The sequence below is a fragment of the Agelaius tricolor genome, unplaced genomic scaffold (assembly GCF_023055355.1).
Source record: "Agelaius tricolor isolate 1412-34295 unplaced genomic scaffold, bAgeTri1.0.p SCAF_16, whole genome shotgun sequence".
Lineage (NCBI taxonomy): Eukaryota > Metazoa > Chordata > Aves > Passeriformes > Icteridae > Agelaius > Agelaius tricolor.
This window is the reverse complement of record NW_027269276.1, coordinates 12,592,044-12,610,157: the sequence shown is the minus strand read 5'-3', so window position 1 is coordinate 12,610,157 and position 18,114 is coordinate 12,592,044. Positions and strand designations below refer to the sequence as shown.

The 18,114-nt window shown below is 35.8% G+C and overlaps 1 protein-coding gene across 1 annotated transcript in view; it reads left to right on the top strand.

The window, feature by feature from the left end:
• Positions 1-18,114, top strand: part of WDR72 (WD repeat domain 72) — a 90,338-nt gene that overhangs the window by 34,640 nt on the left and 37,584 nt on the right. The window contains exons 14-17 of the mRNA XM_071442063.1: positions 7,500-8,317; positions 11,092-11,183; positions 12,664-12,746; positions 17,351-17,459. Coding sequence (XP_071298164.1) covers positions 7,500-8,317; positions 11,092-11,183; positions 12,664-12,746; positions 17,351-17,459 — 1,102 coding nt within the window. The remainder of the gene's footprint in view (positions 1-7,499; positions 8,318-11,091; positions 11,184-12,663; positions 12,747-17,350; positions 17,460-18,114) is intronic.

The following is an 18,114-nucleotide window of genomic DNA, read 5'->3' as shown; positions in this document are numbered from 1 at the left end:
GAGGAAAGAGGGTGACTCTGCTTATGTTGCAATTAAGTTGATAGATAAACACTGGTGCAAACTCAAAAAATACTGTAGGTTTTTCTTCATGGGAGGTGGATTCTTAGGAGGATCTGGGCATCCTCAGTAATAAGAACAGAGTTGTAATGAATGCCATAATAAAAGTAATGCAAGGCAAGTTCAAAACAGCTTGTTATACTAGTTCATATAGGAAAATTCATCATGAATTGACACATTTGTTCAAGACTGCATTGTCCAAATGATGAAGCCTCAGGTCAAGCATAAATTGCATGTGAAAGCAAACTGGGGCACTACTACTGACTCCAGGCTTTTTACAGATAGTCCTTTATATCTGAGTACTGAGCTATAAAAGGGTAAATGAATAAGAGAAAAGTTCTGAATGCCCCCATCAAAGGATCCTCTGTCCTATGACAAGGTAAGGTGTCTCAAGGTAAGAAAAATAAATGCCTTTGGGATAGTGACACTGTGTGTGATGCTCACCCTGTGCAAGAGGCCAGCATTGCTTTCTGGCAGGTAGGCTGGCCTCTTTGTACCCTTTGGGAGACCATTGATACTCTCAGTGACAAACTCATCACGTGCTCCCTAAATCTGAAGCTCGGGATGTGGGCAGGGTTAGATCGGGGTGTGATATGCGGGCTGCTGATAGGAGCTAATATTGGATTAGGGAGTGCATATGGTTTTTATGGGAAGATGAAAGTGTAGCCAATAATTTGCATCCTTTCTTCCTCAGCAGGTTATTTTAGAGATGGTGTATGGTGTATGTTTAAGTGCTATTTCAATTATATACCTGCTGCTTGCAAACTATTTTTGAGTAAATGCATCTTTGCACATATCCTAGACTGCTTGCCCTTTCAGCAGAGCAAGAAAATAAGATAGCTGTGTATTTGCAAAAAGGTTATGAACTCAAGAAAGCAGGTCTGCTAATGGGATTTACCTGAAATAAGACATCATTCAATGCTTAGATTATTTTTAAGTTACAAATACCTAAATAGGATTGAAAGACCATATTTCTATCTAATTGTTAACAGTTCTTCAAGCATGACCTTGAGAATTTGAAGTTTCTTTTAGGGAAAACTTGGACCCCCATTTCAGATTTCTCTATCTTACATTTCTTAAAGAACTTGTTTTTTAAATTATTGCATCAAAATTCTAGTCATAAAATAGATGAGTGGTGTTCACTCTCTTAGTACTGTTCTACTGAATGATGTTTGATCATGTGCTGTATGCTGTGCTGTCATGGGAAAAGGTTATAATAGCTTTTCTTCTTGCTTGTCTTTTAGTGATCAAAGTAAATTAGTCTTCTGAAATTTAGAAGTGACTTAATGCTAAGTAGACACATAAGTTACATCAAGCTTTTCATTTTTTATGTAGAAGACACATCCAAAAGATACAATTTCCCAGTAGATAAAGAGGTGTTCCATTCATGGTGTAGGTTTAAGATGTGCTATTTGAAATCTGAGGTTTTTGTGGAACTTGCTAACTATATTTTATGCTCATAAACCAGTTTGAAGCCCCAAACACAATTTCATTTATCTTTATATTCTAAGCTTTATAGAGTCTGCAAAAGTGTCCATCTGTTCAGCTGAGATTGCTTCAAATAGTGAGTGGTCAGAGAGAGGTAGCTGATAAAGGTCAAAGGAGCCTCTTGACCCCGTGGTTCTTGCCAAAGCAATTGGAGCGTAGAACTGATATACAGTTAGATACAGCTTGCTAACGTGGGCTCCACTTTAATTGGTAATGATAGCAAGAATACACAGTCAAGTCATTGCTGAAAGAAAACAAAAAGTATCCAATATAGTAATTTATTACCAGTCAGTGGGTTTCACGCACTGGGTTGTTTTACCCCTGCAGTGGTCAGAGAAAGCAAAAAGGTACTCTAACACTTAACTGAAAATGGATGCCCTGCTGCTATCAGAGATGCATGGTGGTCAAACGATTGCCTCTGCCATTAGCTTGGTAATGTTTTCTCTATTGTAAACTCAGCTCCCCATGTTCTTCCTGTGCATCAGCTGCAGATTGAAGGCTTTCTCGTTTGTCTTCTATTTGTGCTGCCAATCATCAAGCTGCTGTTCACCAAGCACATTTCAAGGAGGCAATTTTTTTTATTCCTATCGACTACCATCTCTAGCAACTGAGGGCTCAGAGGATTTAGAAATAAATTTAATGCTTTAATTTACACTGTGCCAGCCATTTTGTGCGTTGTTTATGTATTTGTTTTCTGTGACAATTCAAGAGACAGTTACAAGTTTCCTATTTTGCAAAAGTATGCTTGAGATAGATTTAAGTTTTGGGGACACATTTGCAGGTACTCTTATGCTACTATGTCTATTAAAAAGATTGAAGAGAAAATTTTTTTTGCAAGAAAAGATGATTTTTAACCCATTCAGTAGTTAAAAACAGATGAAAAATGCAAATTCAAATCCAACAAAAACTAACACACATATTCCTTCCCACCATCAAGGATAAAACGTTATGTAGAATAAAATAGAGCTGTCATTGGCAATATAATGTATAACACCCTTAGGTGTGGTAACCATGCTTCAGTTAACAGTTCTTCAATCTCCACAAAGTGCAAATGTAACAGGAGGGTAGGAGTACCTAAATAGCTTTTACAAGCAGATGTGTGATTGTACTTATTTTTTGTGAGCCCAGAGCCCGATCAGTGATGAGATGTGATTCTGAGAAGTTATGACCTCTGAACTGTTGACAATCCAGTGACTGGCTTGATCAAGACACAAAAAATTCTCACCCATCAATAAATTTTGTTTGACAAATTCTACTACCCTTCTCTTTTATTTCTATAGCGCGTTCTCCTTAATTCAGTTTCTTAAAAGGAAAATGTGTACTGTTAATGAAGACTGATTCAGACATTATATGTCTTTACAGTTTCTATTTTCTTTTTAGTGTCATAAAAAGACCACAGTGAAGACAGATAACAAAAACAATTGTTAATGTCATTGAAATAAGCATATTGGTATTATCAAACATCATTGTGATATTTCCAAAATTATCGTGTCAAAAAACTTCCTAGAGCCTATGAGATATGGTAGTTTTGATGATTCTGTGTTGGACTTTGTTTAAAAAATCTTGTTTGAAAATATGTCAATTTGGCATTCACACAATTGGATATTCACAGAATAGCTCCACTGAGCAAACAATTGGGTGCTGGTATTTTAATGATTAAGTTTGGATTAATTTATTGGTAGTGAGTATATTTAATAATGAAACACTCTTTAAAAGTCCATTGGGTAAGACATACTCTTTTATCACGTCCTTCAGTGAGCTATTGTATTGTATCTGTATTAAAAGCCAATGGCCTAATTGCTGTCAAAATATAAAGGTTATATATCTTAAAAAAAATCTCTCAAGCAAATCAGAAGTAGAAAATCCCTGGCCCCAAGAAAAATAAAACAGCGGTGCACCTTCTGTGAATGAAACAACCTTCCAGACTCTTTGGCATTATTTCATGTAAGCTCCACACATCACTCCAGTCTCCCCCTGCCTAATCTACCTAAAAATTCCCATTAAAGTTGTTCAACTTCTGTCTAATATTTTCCTGAGCCTTTGCAGGTGGCAAGCAATGGGTAAAGGAGGGGATTGAACCTGTTCCATGTTTATGAATCAAAATATGTTCTTTCAAAGGGGAAAGTTCAAAGGAACAGAATTAAACCTCTTAAATATTACATAATTTAAAAAGACTTATTTAGAATCAGCATATGAGCTATCAACAGGATAGCTCCCACTTAGGATTTGTACATCATGATTCCTTCTGCAGGTACTGGGAACTTTGGGACCAATTTTCTGCCACTTCTATCCTGTTAGGTTTTGGGATAAAGTGGGAGTGCAATGAATAAAGAAGTCTGTAAGTCTAGAAGAAAAGTCACATTTAATACTTCAGGACTTAGTTGGCATGGGAGTTGGTACTACTAGTGCTGTGAGAACTGAGCAACTGCTATTCAGTGATATTAAAGCAGCTTCTAAGTATATTTTGAATGCTGGTGCTGGTATTTTGCCTTCTAAAATTTCTACCTTGTGATTTTTTTACCACTTTGTTTCCTTTATGTAAAATGAATGTCAAGATCATTCCTGTCAAATCTGCTTTTAGTACAAAACCCACAATAGAATACTTCTGGTAAAGAAAGCAGATATGTGGAGAAAGTGCATACGTACAAGGAGCTGAAAAAGTATGGGAATCCCTGTCAGCTAATGGAAGAGTATATTTTAAGTGGAATACCATTCCCAGAACAAGCTGGATCCCAGTGGAAAAAGGCCTTTAGAGATGAGAAGGCAGCTAGGTAAAATAACACTTGAATTGTACTTCCCATGAAATTTTTATGTGATATGTCTGTCCTAAATCTGTTAAAGATAATGGCATGTCTTGATGCATTTGGGGGCCACAGTAAGCACAGCCCCCTGCTGCCCTCTCCCCATAGTGACAGGAAAACTTTTCCTTGGGTGCTAAGAACAAGTAAAGGGGAAAAGATGTAGAGGAACAGGGTTGTAACTTTTGGAGCAGTGATGAATTGCATGCCTAAAAACTGGAGCAAGCTTCTGAGAGATGTGTACAATGCCCCAAACCAGTGAGTGTTTAAGGGCCATTTGGAGAGCCTAGTTGGACTAAATGATCCTTGTAGTTCCCTTCCAACTGAAGTAGTTTATTCTAGCTCTTGTCTGATCCTGGCTCCAACATCTTTAGTGGCAAGCTGGAGAGATGTTAGGAGATGGCCATGCATGGAAAATAGCTTGGCTTTTCAAAGCCTCCCTGAATCTTGCTCTTTCCTGGATATATAAAGCATTTTCTGCTGTGGGTCAGTGATGTACAAGAGATTCACAAGTCTCAGGATATAATTTTAGTCTGTAGTCAGCCTTTTTGCTGCTTTAAAGCCAACAGTAGGCTGTCCATGTCAAAAATAAACTTAAAAACTAGAAATGGTTAAACTAGAAAAGGAAAGGTACAATATATAATGTAAATATCTGTTGATCTGATTTTCAGTATTCAAAAAATGCAGTTTCCAGCTCTCTGGTTTGCATTTAGGTTTATGGGTGTCTTTCCATTTTCTGTAATCTTCTATTACAGAGAATAGCTTGCCTATATGTCCTAAAGGGCATTTTATGTCTAAAGCTTTGGATGCCCACCTTCTTGCACTGGAATGTGATGCCTGTGGCAGAGAGCTAAGATAACTTGGCAGACAGTTTTAGGATCAATGTCAATAAACTTTCATATTGCCAATAAAACATCAATGTTTATTGTGACTTCACATGTAGTAGCATCACCAGATGTCACAATGGATTGCCATTGTCATTGTGTTTTCCTTTGTTTGGATGCTGATTCACTAAAGGTTTCTAAATGTTAATCAAGCAAATTATATAAGTGTGTAGAAGAAAGCAAACTATGAGTGTGTAGAAGAAGAAAATGATAGGCTAAATAATAATAGCGTCAATTAATGTCAAAGCTAGCCTGGGAATTCCAGTATTTACATTCCATGGGGTGCTCCCTATCTATTAGGAAACAGCATAATTAAAGATTAAAATAATCCTAGTACTTAACTGCAAAGTATTATTTTTTAAAAAAGGAAAGGGATAAAAAAAAAAACTGAAAAAGCACTTATAATCTTTTACTTATGACTCCCTATAGAGATCTTTAAATGAGATTATGTATTTAGAGTACATTCTCATCTGGTTGGGAGCATCATTCCCTAAATAACAAAAAGCCAAATTATATTATTGCCCAAAACTAAATAGTCATGTCATAGAGTTTATGCAGTCAATTTTTTCCTTGTGTTATTTGTACTAAAATATTAACAGTTTAAAAATAGCTAATCCTATAAAATCATAGTTTGTAATGTAAAAGAAGTTGGGTAAGATGGTCATGAGAAAGATGAGGTAAAGAACATTGCATTCCAGCTAGAGCTGGTTGCTGCTCTGTTTACTAACACGTGATGATTTATTTTGAGATTTAACTATGTTCAACAGAAAGTTCTTTGCATTAGTAGAATGCTTCAAATTATCAGAAGAAAATTAAAACTAAGAGTGATCTGGAAAATTCTGTGTCATTTGTGATGTGGAAGCTGGCGTGATGGTTTGCAGAAGTATTACTGAGATGAAAAGTTGCTTCTTGATGTGTCTTTCTGTTTGTGAAGGTGAAATAGGCTGAGCATGGTGCTGAGAGTATAAGCTTGTGCAGGACAATAAAAACATACCAGTCATAAATGCTTAAAGAAAAAGGCAGAAGTGTCAACAAGGAGTTTATATTCCCTCACTTCTGGTGTTTCCCTGAAGGTAAAACATACTTTGGTAGATGCTGCAGGATTAGAAGGTGTTGTGTCACTCTGTGAACTCATCAGGTCATTTTCAAAGTGCCTGGAGACATCCCTTCCACTGGAGTTTATCACAGCATGTTCACCTTGTGCCAAGGGCACTGGTAAAAGAAAAGATGTAAAGTTTTCTTCCTAATGACAATTTATCATTTAAATAATGAAACTGCAAGGCTAAAATGGAATAAGTTTTAATTTTTTTTGTGAAGATGATTTTGAACATTTCCTTATGTTCAGCTGACAGTTCATCATCATCAAGTTACTTCTACAGTTTAACATGTGATACTAAAGTTGAGTGAAGCTGTAGCTCTTCTCAAATCTTCTGGTTTCAAAAACTATGTTCTTTGGTCATTTATTAACAACAGCAATTACCCATGTGTGTTTATTATGTTAGTATGTAGAATTGAAATTATTCTTTATGAATTGCCATTGCTGTGAACGGGCTTCAAAGTTGGGGGAAAAGTATGGAGAATTCTAGAAAAGATGCAGGTAGGAAATAGGGTGGCACAAGATAAAGTCAGATGTTCACAAACATTTTATTAAGCTTTTTCTCTTAATTATTTTTAGCTAAGGAGCTAAGGTGAATTAATTGTGTGTAGATTTATTTACCTAGGTTCATTATTGTTCTTGCTTTGTGACTTATCTCAGAAGGAGGTAGCTTTGCATGTTTTGAAATAGCAAAAGGCGTAGTCTTTATCCCGTACAAATCCTCTCTCTCTATCTCTCTATATATATGTAGCAAATGATAAAAAGGCATACAGACACTCAGGGTTTGCAAAAATCTTGCAGCATTGTAGTATTTGCTTCTCTAGCTTTATTTAAAAAAAAAATGGTTTCATGCTTTAAAATTTTCCAAAAATCCTTTTAACTTGAAATGAGATTTAGTGGAAGAAATACAGCCTGGAGTTTTTGCAAAGATATGTGCTACCTACAGTATGGGTGTGTAATTGAAGGAGCCTGTTTTATAATATTTGCACACAGATATCTCTGGGTGTCTTAAGCTATTTGGAAGCAAATTTTTTTTGTACTTAATCAAAAACTGAACAAATATAATTTAATTGAACTTAACGGAGTTAATAGATTTTCTCTATTCCATAGGCAATTCTATGCTGATATCTTGAAAATTACAAAAAACTGTTTAGACATTTAATATTTTTCTTTTAGTTGACTGATACCAGCTGCATCCAACAGCCCTTTACTATTTTACCAGCTAAGACAAAATGGAACAATGCAAACTTTCATATTCTCTTATTTGACCTGGAAAAACTTGAGGAACTTCTCTCATCTCAACTCAATGGATTAAAGTCATCAAAATCATTCCACAACCAATACACTCTAGAAAGAGCTAAAAGTACTACTGAGAAAAGGGCACTGACATTAAAAAGAAATAAAACTGCTGCCTTTGTACCTCAAGTAGATGGGCAGGCAGAGACTGTTTGTTCAGACCAAGTTCACAGGGATAATAATGCAGCTAGGCCTATGGAAGAAGGTGGTGGCATAAAAAGATGGAAAAAAATGAAGAGTTCAAGAAAGATCAGAATGCAGCCATCAGGAAACATTGATGTGAACATGGTAACTGATACGGCCAAACTGCTTTTGTCATGTCTCCTACCATGGGGTGTAGATAAAGAAATAGACAATCTCTGTGCAAGACACCTGAACATCTTGAGGCTTCAGTGTCCTGTTTCTTTTGGACTTGTGTCAGATGAAAGCCACCTCTCACTGATGTTGCCCGGATGGAAATGTACTGATTGTGGTGTGCTAGGAGAACATGGAGTTTTCAATTTGTTTTCAAAAAGAGTCCTTGATTTATCGAACAAATACCTTGCTGCAACTGAAGGACAATTTGGACAGAAGGATGGACATGGGAATAATGATTATGGAACAAGGGACTTGGAAACAGTATTTTTCTTATTTAGCAGAATAGCTTTAATCTACAGGATAATTAACACACCTTCAGCAGTTACAGATGAAATTGAAAGGTAAGAACTTCTTCATTATGAGTGGATTATATTTTCTAATGCCTCTACATCCAAATCTAATTCCTCCTAGTCACACTAATTCACTTGGTTATACTTTTCTGTCCCAAAACCACAGAGTAATCAAACACAGCAGAGTAATCTCTAAGCATAAATTATTGAATTGGTATTATTCCTACCCCAAACCTTATCTCTGAAAAGCTTATTAGGTAACACACACAGTCACGTACTTTTTGGGAAGAGGATCTTCAACAAGTAAGTCTCCATACTTTCAGCTTCTGCACTCCTGTAGTACTCTGAGATTAGCTCTGTTGGTTAGAGTATAGTGCTAATATCATTGAGGTTGTGGGTCCAATCTCTCTATAGGCCATTCACTTAAAAGGTGGGCTTGGTGGTCCTTCTTGGGTCCCTTACAGCCAAGAATAGTCTGAGTCTTCTCTTCCTTTGTAGTGATGAAAAATGAAACAAACTTTTCTTAAATATGTACTTCTTTAATGAAGCTTGTGTTCTTTCTCTGGAGCTCTTTGACAGATGTTCTTTGAAGAAAAGGAGATCAGGATGTAATTTTTACATTTTTCTGTTAAACAGATGAGAACCGATGCAAGATTTTTTTTTCATAAGAGCAAGACCTTGAATTATCTGGCTTCACACCCAGTTTTTTCAGAGATCACTCTTTTCCTTACAGTTCAAACTAAGTAGAATAATGAGGTCTCTTTAGGCACATAGTGAGATGTGCATTAAGCACATTTGTGCTGTTTAAACTTCCACTCCCTATAAGCAATATACTTCCTTTGCCATGGAACCCTTGACTTCACAGATAAATAAAACATAAGAGAGAAGAATAGTCTGCCCTAGTTATACTATCTGAAGTACAATGCCCCCAGTAATGATGGCAGCTCCTGGGAATGAATGCCTCATCAGCCCTTATGTTGTGAAAACCATCTCAAATAGCATTTATGTTACTCAAAGCAAATGTATTGACTAAATGCTTTTTCAGCATTAAAGGAAAAATAATATGCTCAACATTATTTCACCAAGCCAAATAGAGCATGCTAATCAGGCAATGGATATTATCCACGAGTTTTTTGTTGTTTGGCAAACATAGTGTTGGTCTGTATTTAGTTTTTTAGGGACAATTAACTTCAGTGTCGGTGATGCTATGCCCCAAGGCAAGAAGGGGGGACAGAAAATATTGATCTTGCAGCAAATATCTGCATCTCCCACAAAGCTCCAGGCACTCAGCCTCTCTCAAGACATGTGCACCATCCTGCAGGACAAAAGCACATTTCTCATTTACTTTTGCTGCTAATCGTGTTGCCTATTGGTCCATCTGGAATACGAACACCTACACGAATACTTGTTTCAGGATTCCAGCTTGAACATGAATTCCTTTCCATGCAAAAAAGTACTTTATGCTTGCTTTTTGGAAAGTATTCTTTTGGAAAGACATTGTGTAATTGAAATGAATTAGCATACTAAAATCAAGCATTTTTGCCAGACATGGACATCCTGGCTTTGGGACATAAATCCTGTAAATAAGTATTAAAGTTTCTGCAAGGAAAAAAAAAGCCTTTCCCCCTCCCCCCCCCAAATAATGCTATATACTTTTAAGTTTTCTCTAGGATATGTTAAGATGTAAGCCCTACCATCTTTAACAAATGTTATTTTGGTGGGTTTTCCTTCAAAAAGTACAGTATGCAGCCAAATCTCTTTGGACAGTTGCTTTATCCAAAACTGCAGTATGCTCAAGGGAAAAGAAACCTAGATGCTGAATTCTAATTCAGCACAGTATTTGCAGAAGCAGTTAGTAGGACAGCTCTCACAGCTTGGATGGTGTTTGTCTATCTGTTGGTTTTTTGCAACTTGACACAGCCTGTGAAAATAAAGGAACCTGCAGCAAAATGTGTCAGATCATAAAAGTGGGACAGAGACAGGAAGAAGCTGGGAAGAAAAGATCTTCAATGAATTTGTGTTCTTCTGCTTTTTAACATTTGTGTCCCAAACTTACAGCTCTCAAGCTGAAAGCTTTCAGAGTGGTTTGGTATTGTAAAGTCTTTTGAAATGTTACAACTCACTGTTCATTGTAGTGAATTTGAAAGGCAAATATATTATTTTTAAAATGACACATAAATGTAGTTTATGCGGGTTACTATAGTGATTTATTTAAAAGAAATAGTTCTAAATTGTGCAAGGATTTTGAGTGTGGTTTTTACTTTCTCTGCCATCCATATCCTTTGTTTTCAAGGGTTAGGTTGCTGAGTTAGTGACTCAGAAAGAGTAAGCATATGTACATGCTAGTCTCCTAAATTGTAGCTATCCACTGAAATCCCAAGTATTGTAACGATACTCTAAATTATTTACCACTGTGGGAAAAAAGGGAAACCTATAAAAAAAGGCTTTTAGTTTCCCTTGAACTTTTTTCCTGTGTATTAGGAAAAAACCCAGACAAATTCTTTTGTGAAAATGGTATTTTAATTCAGTTCTTTACATATGAATTTGTTTCTTTATTGCAAAATGAAGCATCACATTTGGCTCAAAGTTTATTAGGTTTAAGTTCCTGCATTTGGATGGGAATTTTCAGTGTTGTATATTTGTGAATGTTTCAATGCCAAGTTGTAGACAAAAGAATGTGAGTGGCTTCTGAGGAGAAACTTAATTGGGGTTGATAGTAATTGATATCAGAGTACCTACTGTTAAAAAATCCCAACCCTACCTTAATACATAAGGTGTCTTGTATGTGTGTTCAGGTTTTGTTTAATAGTTTCATATTCTTTAAGTCCACAGAAACCAGAATCTGTACATGACAAATGGCGAAATGTAGAAGCCATAACACTTTCGTGCCCCAATTTTTATGCGGAATTACCAAGCAGTAAGTATGTGAATTGGCAGTATTAACTTTTAAGTGTTCTGGTTTTGCATGCTTTTTGTTGCTAAAATATGGAATTGAATTTCAATAATGATAAAAAATGCTGCTCTTTATGCTGTCCAATCTGCGAACAGAGAAACTGAATTACTGTTTCTTTTGTGAATATCATGAAAAATGTGTAAACAAAGTGTTAACTGGAATCAATGATATTTTTCCTGTTACGACAAGACGTTTAGTTGAGTTTCTAAAGACTCTTTTCAGCAATCAGAAAAACAGCAATGTAATAAGACAAACACTGCCCTCACCCCCTTCCCCCATCTCCCTCATCACCATTACGTGCCCACCCAATAATATATACAGCCCTCCAAGCAAACTGTTGCCTTAGTAATACAAGAGCCATCCTGACTGTTCAATAATGCCTTGAGACTTCTGGCTCAGGGCAGAATAAAGTAATCTGTTCCTGTTAATGTCCCACAGGCCATTGCTCGTCAATCTTGGCTTTGCAAGCCAGCCTTGGCTTGTTTGCAGTATGTAAATAACGAAAGAACATTTAAATAAAAACCTAATCAGAATATGGACATTTTTCAGTACATATTACCTGAAAAATATAGCAGTCCTCTTACAGAATAAGCTACGTCTAGACTGAAAACACAAAGTCTTTTACATCAAACCTTGGTGCTGTGCTGTGTAGGTAAACCTTAATATCTTCATCAAAAATTAGTTACCTTTCCTTCTCTGAGTCTTATATGCACCCCAACTGTAGAACTTACAATGACAGCAGAAATATCTATTGGAAAAAAGAGATGGAACATAAAATCAAATGACAATAGAAAATAAGTAGGGGAAATGCATGGAAATGGTGACTAAAATGTTCATTAACATAAAAATAGATTTACTGAGTGACCTAAAAATTCTAAGGTAATCTAATTTATATGCCATATCTCCTAGTTCATACAGTTGTTCAGATTTACAAATTAAAATCTGATCTGAGACTTGCAGATAGCAGAGATTCTAGGAACAAGCTGTTCTTTAGCATCAAGGACAGACTGGACAGCAGAACAGGGAATGCATAGGTAAGTAGTCCAAAACAGAAGTATTCTTAATGTATTTAGAAAGTTGTGGTGAAAGAATACTCCATGGGATATCAGTTCTGCTTAAGAAAAAAAAAAACAACAAAAAACCAAAAGACCACAAAAAAAAACCAAAACCCACCCAAAACCAAATAAACAAACAAACAAAAAAACCCAGGAAAAAATCCTCCCAAGACCCAACACTAATTTAATTTGGGATGAGAATAAATGTTAAAGCAATAGATTGTCTGAACACTCTGTGTTCATTATATTGGATGAGAGCGTGTTCTAAGAAATCACATTTTTTCAGATCTTTTCAGGTATCTTGCTGAAAATTTAAAGATGTTAAAATATTTTTCTGTTTGTGTGCTTCTCTATATATTGTCAGTTCATAAACTACCTGTGTTTTTCAGGTAAGAGTAGATATCATCCCCCAGACTTTGGGAGCATTTCATTGCTGAAACTCATTTGTTGTTGGAACGACCAATCTGTAAAGGTAGGAAATAGCCTGTGTGAGTTGTAGCAATGTTATCCTTAAGTGCCATTTGCTGTAATTTAGTATTTGGAATCAGTAATGTGACCTAATAGTTATAATTTATGGGGAAACTATTACATAAGTCATGCCATTCAGGTCTGTGGAAAGCAGATTAGTATTACAGTATGAAGTATGCCTTAAAGTAAATGTTTAGATGTGACAAAGTAACTCTCCTACTAATCTTTTATCTAAGTACTCCTATTCATAGCATTTATTTAAGGAATGAGTTTTTTTCCTAACAACCACATGTAACTTACATCAAAAATGCTGGTTTTGGCTCCAGGAAAACAAAAGGCCAAAATAAGAACAGTGTCATTTATAAATGTATTATTATAGAAGAGACTGAAAATGCCTTAGTGAAGAGCAAAAATCCTGAGTCTTTAATTCTTACAACAGTCTTTAAGAACAACTTGCAAGTAATGTAATTATGAGTTCTTCAGGTCAGATGATGCTCATCCCTATCTATTATTAGTGAAGAATCTGAACTCTTGAGAGATAAATAACTTTTTGAGAGTTGACAGGCTGCAGTGAAACAATCTAAGCAGTGAAATCTAGAGACCATTTTTCATTTTAGAAATATGCATTTTAATAAAGTTGTGTTGTTGTTTGAGGGAGTTAATATTCAGGGATACAAAACTCAAGATGTTATACTCTGACAACAATTGGATTTTATTCCAGAAAGGGAAAATACCTGCTACAAATCTAGTTTATGATATTACTTTTGAAATTGAATGCAACTCTCTGCTACTTCAAATGCAAAGAATATTTTCCAGAGCTGAGTTTTGCAGGGGTGCTCCAGTAATAGTCCCCTGTTCTGTTAGACAAAAATAGTTTCTGCACATATTCACATTCAATTGATTCCAGCATTTCATCTTGAGCTTATCAGTTGTTTATTATATTCCTGCTGTCTGCACACCTTCCATATCACTTCTGAATTCTTTTTCTCTCCCCTTTCTCTTACAATAAGAGTTTTTCCCTTTCCTTTTCAAACCTCAATAATTGCAATTGTCATGTGGAATGCATAAAATCTCTTGCTGACCTGGTCAGGCACTGGAACTCTTCAGAGAGTAGTTAATATATTTATGAAGTTGTGTTTGTAGCATAACTGATTATGTGAGATCTATGTATTTATGTTTTTGAGTGCATTTAGCAAATGACCAGTGTATACAATGATACTGGTCTCATCTAGCACAGGAGGTTAGTGTGCTGAAAGATAAGGGATGGAATAAGCTGCTTCACAATTTTCACCTGAAAAGACTTTAAATGTAAGACACTGAAATTGTCAAGTACTGCAAATATCACACTCTTAATGCTTCTCAAATTTTAACATTACTCAGGTACAGCATTGTAGCTGTACTAAGCTTTGATAACCCACTTAGTAGCACAGATTTTAGATTGCTTGCTACCAAAGTGCCATAAAACTTTTAAGATTCAAAAAAAAAAATTGTTGGCAGTACGTATGATATTTAATGACCACTAGTTTATATGAAACTATAGTTTTTCTTGACATTAAGATGGTTTTGTTGAAACCTTATTTATGTAATCACAGTTTAATGCCCAGTTTTATTTTATTAATCCTGAGCAGCCTGATTAAGCACTCATGTACATTTACCAAAAACATCACTATTTAGGCTGTTTTTAAAAACTTCTTCTACTGTGATCTTCTGTGAGGGATACTGACTCTCAAGCATGACACAAAGGAGTTACCAATTATTGGTTCCTCATCTCCTTACAGCACTGTAACAGATTCTGTGCAAAGGAACTGAAAAAACCTGCTGCTAATTTTTTATCTAGGGTCTACTGACTTTTGGAAGTTGAAGGCTGTAGGGAGGTAATTTTCTGACTAAAATTTTAAAAATATGTATGTTTTTTAAATATTTTCTTAGTATTTTCTTTTCCCCTGATGTTTTGAAAGGAAAGGTCATCTTCATCTGTTTTGTTGCTCTTTCAGACAAAATATAGCCATTCCTTGCCACATTCCCATCCCACCCAGAAATGACTTGTGTGTTCATGTTTCCAGAGGGGTATATGGAGAAAAATATATGGTTCAGTAGAAATATCTAGACAACTGTCCTGACAATTACTGTGCAGAATCAGAGTGAAGCAGACTGGATCATTCCAGTTTTGATGTGTATTTTTGCCCCATGATGTGACTGTTATGGAGGCACCTGGGAGGCAGTTTCTGCAAGGCTCACACCTGTAGAGGTTGTGGCCTGAGCAATAACCAGGAGTGATATCGATTGACTTCTCTTCTTAAACACACTAATCAGAAGGAGAATATTAATCCTTGGAAGTAATTGATAAAGTGTAGAAAGGAAAGCCAAGATAACGTAGTATGGACGCAACAGTACTACTTATCTCAACTTTTGTTCACTTGTCTTTTTGAATTATTCTGTATTATTGCTGCTTCAGAGTTGAACAATTATCTTTCACTTTTAATATCAGTATTTATAGGTCAACATACTTTATTTATACCTCCTCAGTCAAAGAAGCAGCATAATTTGTCACGTTTAACAATCCAAACTAAAAAAACACATTGTATTTTCAACAGCAATTACAATTGTAGGGGAAAAAACGAAAGCATATGCAGTCAATAAGGCAGCTAATTTATATCTAGAAGGACACTAAAGTGGAAGTGATCAGAGCAAATGAAAGGTGCTGATGTAGATTTGTTACATGTTAGAAACAGGAAAAACTACTGGAGATCATTGAACTTGGTGATAAGGGTAGATGAGGTATATAAATTTTGGAGTAAGATTCCGTGGGAAGACAAAACTAAACATGAAACCACACCAAGCAGTGTGGAAATGCAGGTACAGACACAGTCAAGTAACATGCAGAGGCATCTACAGGTGCCTCTATTGTGTTGTGCCCTTTGTTACAGTTTTTGGCTTTAACATACTGCCTGGCATGCACAGCAGTGATAGAAGTAAAGAGCATCTGATCCAGATTAGTGACAGGTTCTTAGCAGGTATCTTTTGTGTACCTCTGTAAGAATTGTTTCATCAAAAATTTCCCCAGGACAATGAAAATGTGTCCGTGTTTCTTTCTCTTTCTTAATTATTATAGATATATTGTAACAGTCTGCTGCAAAGTCAGGATCTGTAATCCCCAAAGCTCAGGGCTGTATAGATGTGAGGAACTAGAAACTGCCTTTGATGTCCCCTGTAAAATAAAGTTCTATTATAACAAGATGAAGGATTGTGCTATATTGAATCACATAGGGCTGGGTTCACTTGCAGTGAACTTTTACATTGTGGACCTGACTATGGTATATTTGTCTACAATAAAGGATTTTGCCACAGAGGACACCCACAGCCTTTGTTCCACTTAATGATTTGAATTTACAAGGGCATTTATAGGTATTTTTGAGGACAAGTACTTGATTAGTGAGTTGAAACAATCTCTCTTCCAGGCAGTTTGAAAGATCCTGCACATCAACTTTTAGCCATATGAAACTTAAACTTAAATTTTAATAGCTTTTTTTATAATATAAATAAGCTTAAAATATATATAAGCTTAAAATGTTTATAATAACATATATTAAACTTAAACTTAAATTTTTTGTATTTCATTTAAATTCATATTTAAGTTGAGGTTGAAACCTTAGATTCACCCTGTTTTTCAGGAAATTTCTTGTACTTGAGAATTAATACCTTCCTAAATGGGAAAAATTGTATTCCTTTTCTGAAGGAAATACCAAATGCAGAGAAGGTACACCATGCTGAAATTTAGACTAAGAATTACAAAGGTTTGCAGTCTTTTGTCTAAGGTCTTCATGTGCTCTTTAAGTGTCTTTACATCTTAAAATGTCCTTAGTTCTTATGGCACCCTTTTGCTAAAATGAAGGGAAGTATTAACTCTGTCAGACAGTGTCCACACTGCATTGTCCCAATGCCCACATGAAGTACATCAGCTACTACAAGTGCCATTTACAGGCTGCTCACAACTCCAGTGGATGTTTCTTTTCCATAAGAGGGGTTTGAGCAATGATATTTCTCTCTGTGTTAGACAAAAAATGTAGGGGTATTATGTTTGAGCTAGAGGAATAGAGCATCACTCCTAATGACAAAATGTTCTTTAATTTTATCAGAGACATTAGATGCCAGAAATTCTAAAATAGTCAAAACCAAGTCACCCCAAGATAACAAGGTCATTATTCAGTCTATCAAGCACTTTTGCACACATCAGAAAAAAAGAATGAAGATACTTATTAGCTGTTAGCACCTTGTGTTTTACTAGCATATTTTGTTAGTAATTGTTTATCCTTGAAATTAAGGAGGCAGTAGGTGACTGATTCTAGATTTCACATTAAAGAAAATGAATTTATATTGGGAAGCAGTCCTGACTGACAACTTACCCTATTTTATTGCCATCTAGTTAACCTTTTTTCTCCCTCAGTGTGCATGTAGAGACACATGATTATCACTGTCTGAAAGACTTATTTTTCTAATGACATTCACCAGGACAGTCTCCAGTTTGTGCAAGTTGGTAAAAATTGTCAAATACTTTGATAAATAATTGAGGTACTGATATCATCTAATAATAATTTGCATTTATGACAGATTGTTGAAGCAATGCAAGCAGTGCTGCTGGCAGAAGTTCAGAGGACTATTAATCCCTTGAGAAATGCAATTTGCAGAGAGCCATTGGCCATAGTAGAGAATGGAAATGGTAAGTTTTGGACACTCTCAAAGACTGAGGAGAGGGATTTGCAATACATTAAAAATAATAGAGTGGTTTGGGTTGGAAAGGACCTTAGAAATCATCCAGTTCCAACTGCCTGCTATGGGCAGGGCCACCTTCTACTTGACGAGGATGCTTAAGTCTTTGTTCAGCCTGGCCTTGAACACTCCCAAGGATGGGACATCCACAATTTCAGGCAACCTGCTCCAGTGCCTCATACCTTTACAATAAAGAATTTCTTCCTTATGTTTAAGCTAAATCTATCCTCTTTCATTTCAAATACATTGCCCCTTTTTCTATACTACAGAACCTTGTAAAATGTCCCTCTCAGAAAATTTTCTTTTCTTTGTAAGTAGAAAATTTGTTGGTGTATAATTTTAAAAGAACTTCCTCTAGAAATCAGAGCAAGCTGGGAGTAGAGCTCACAGTACTTTCTATGTGAGACAAGCCAAATGGCCTATTTCTGACTTGATCAGGCTAGGAGTTCTCTCATATGATTGTCAAGGAGTTAAAGGACTTCCACACTCTCTTGTCACCTCTAAATACTAAATAAGAAAAGGTAACGTTTCTTTGATTGTATAATAGGTCTGGTATTTGCAAATAAAAGAAGCACTGTATTTGAAATAGAATCAATAAATCATAT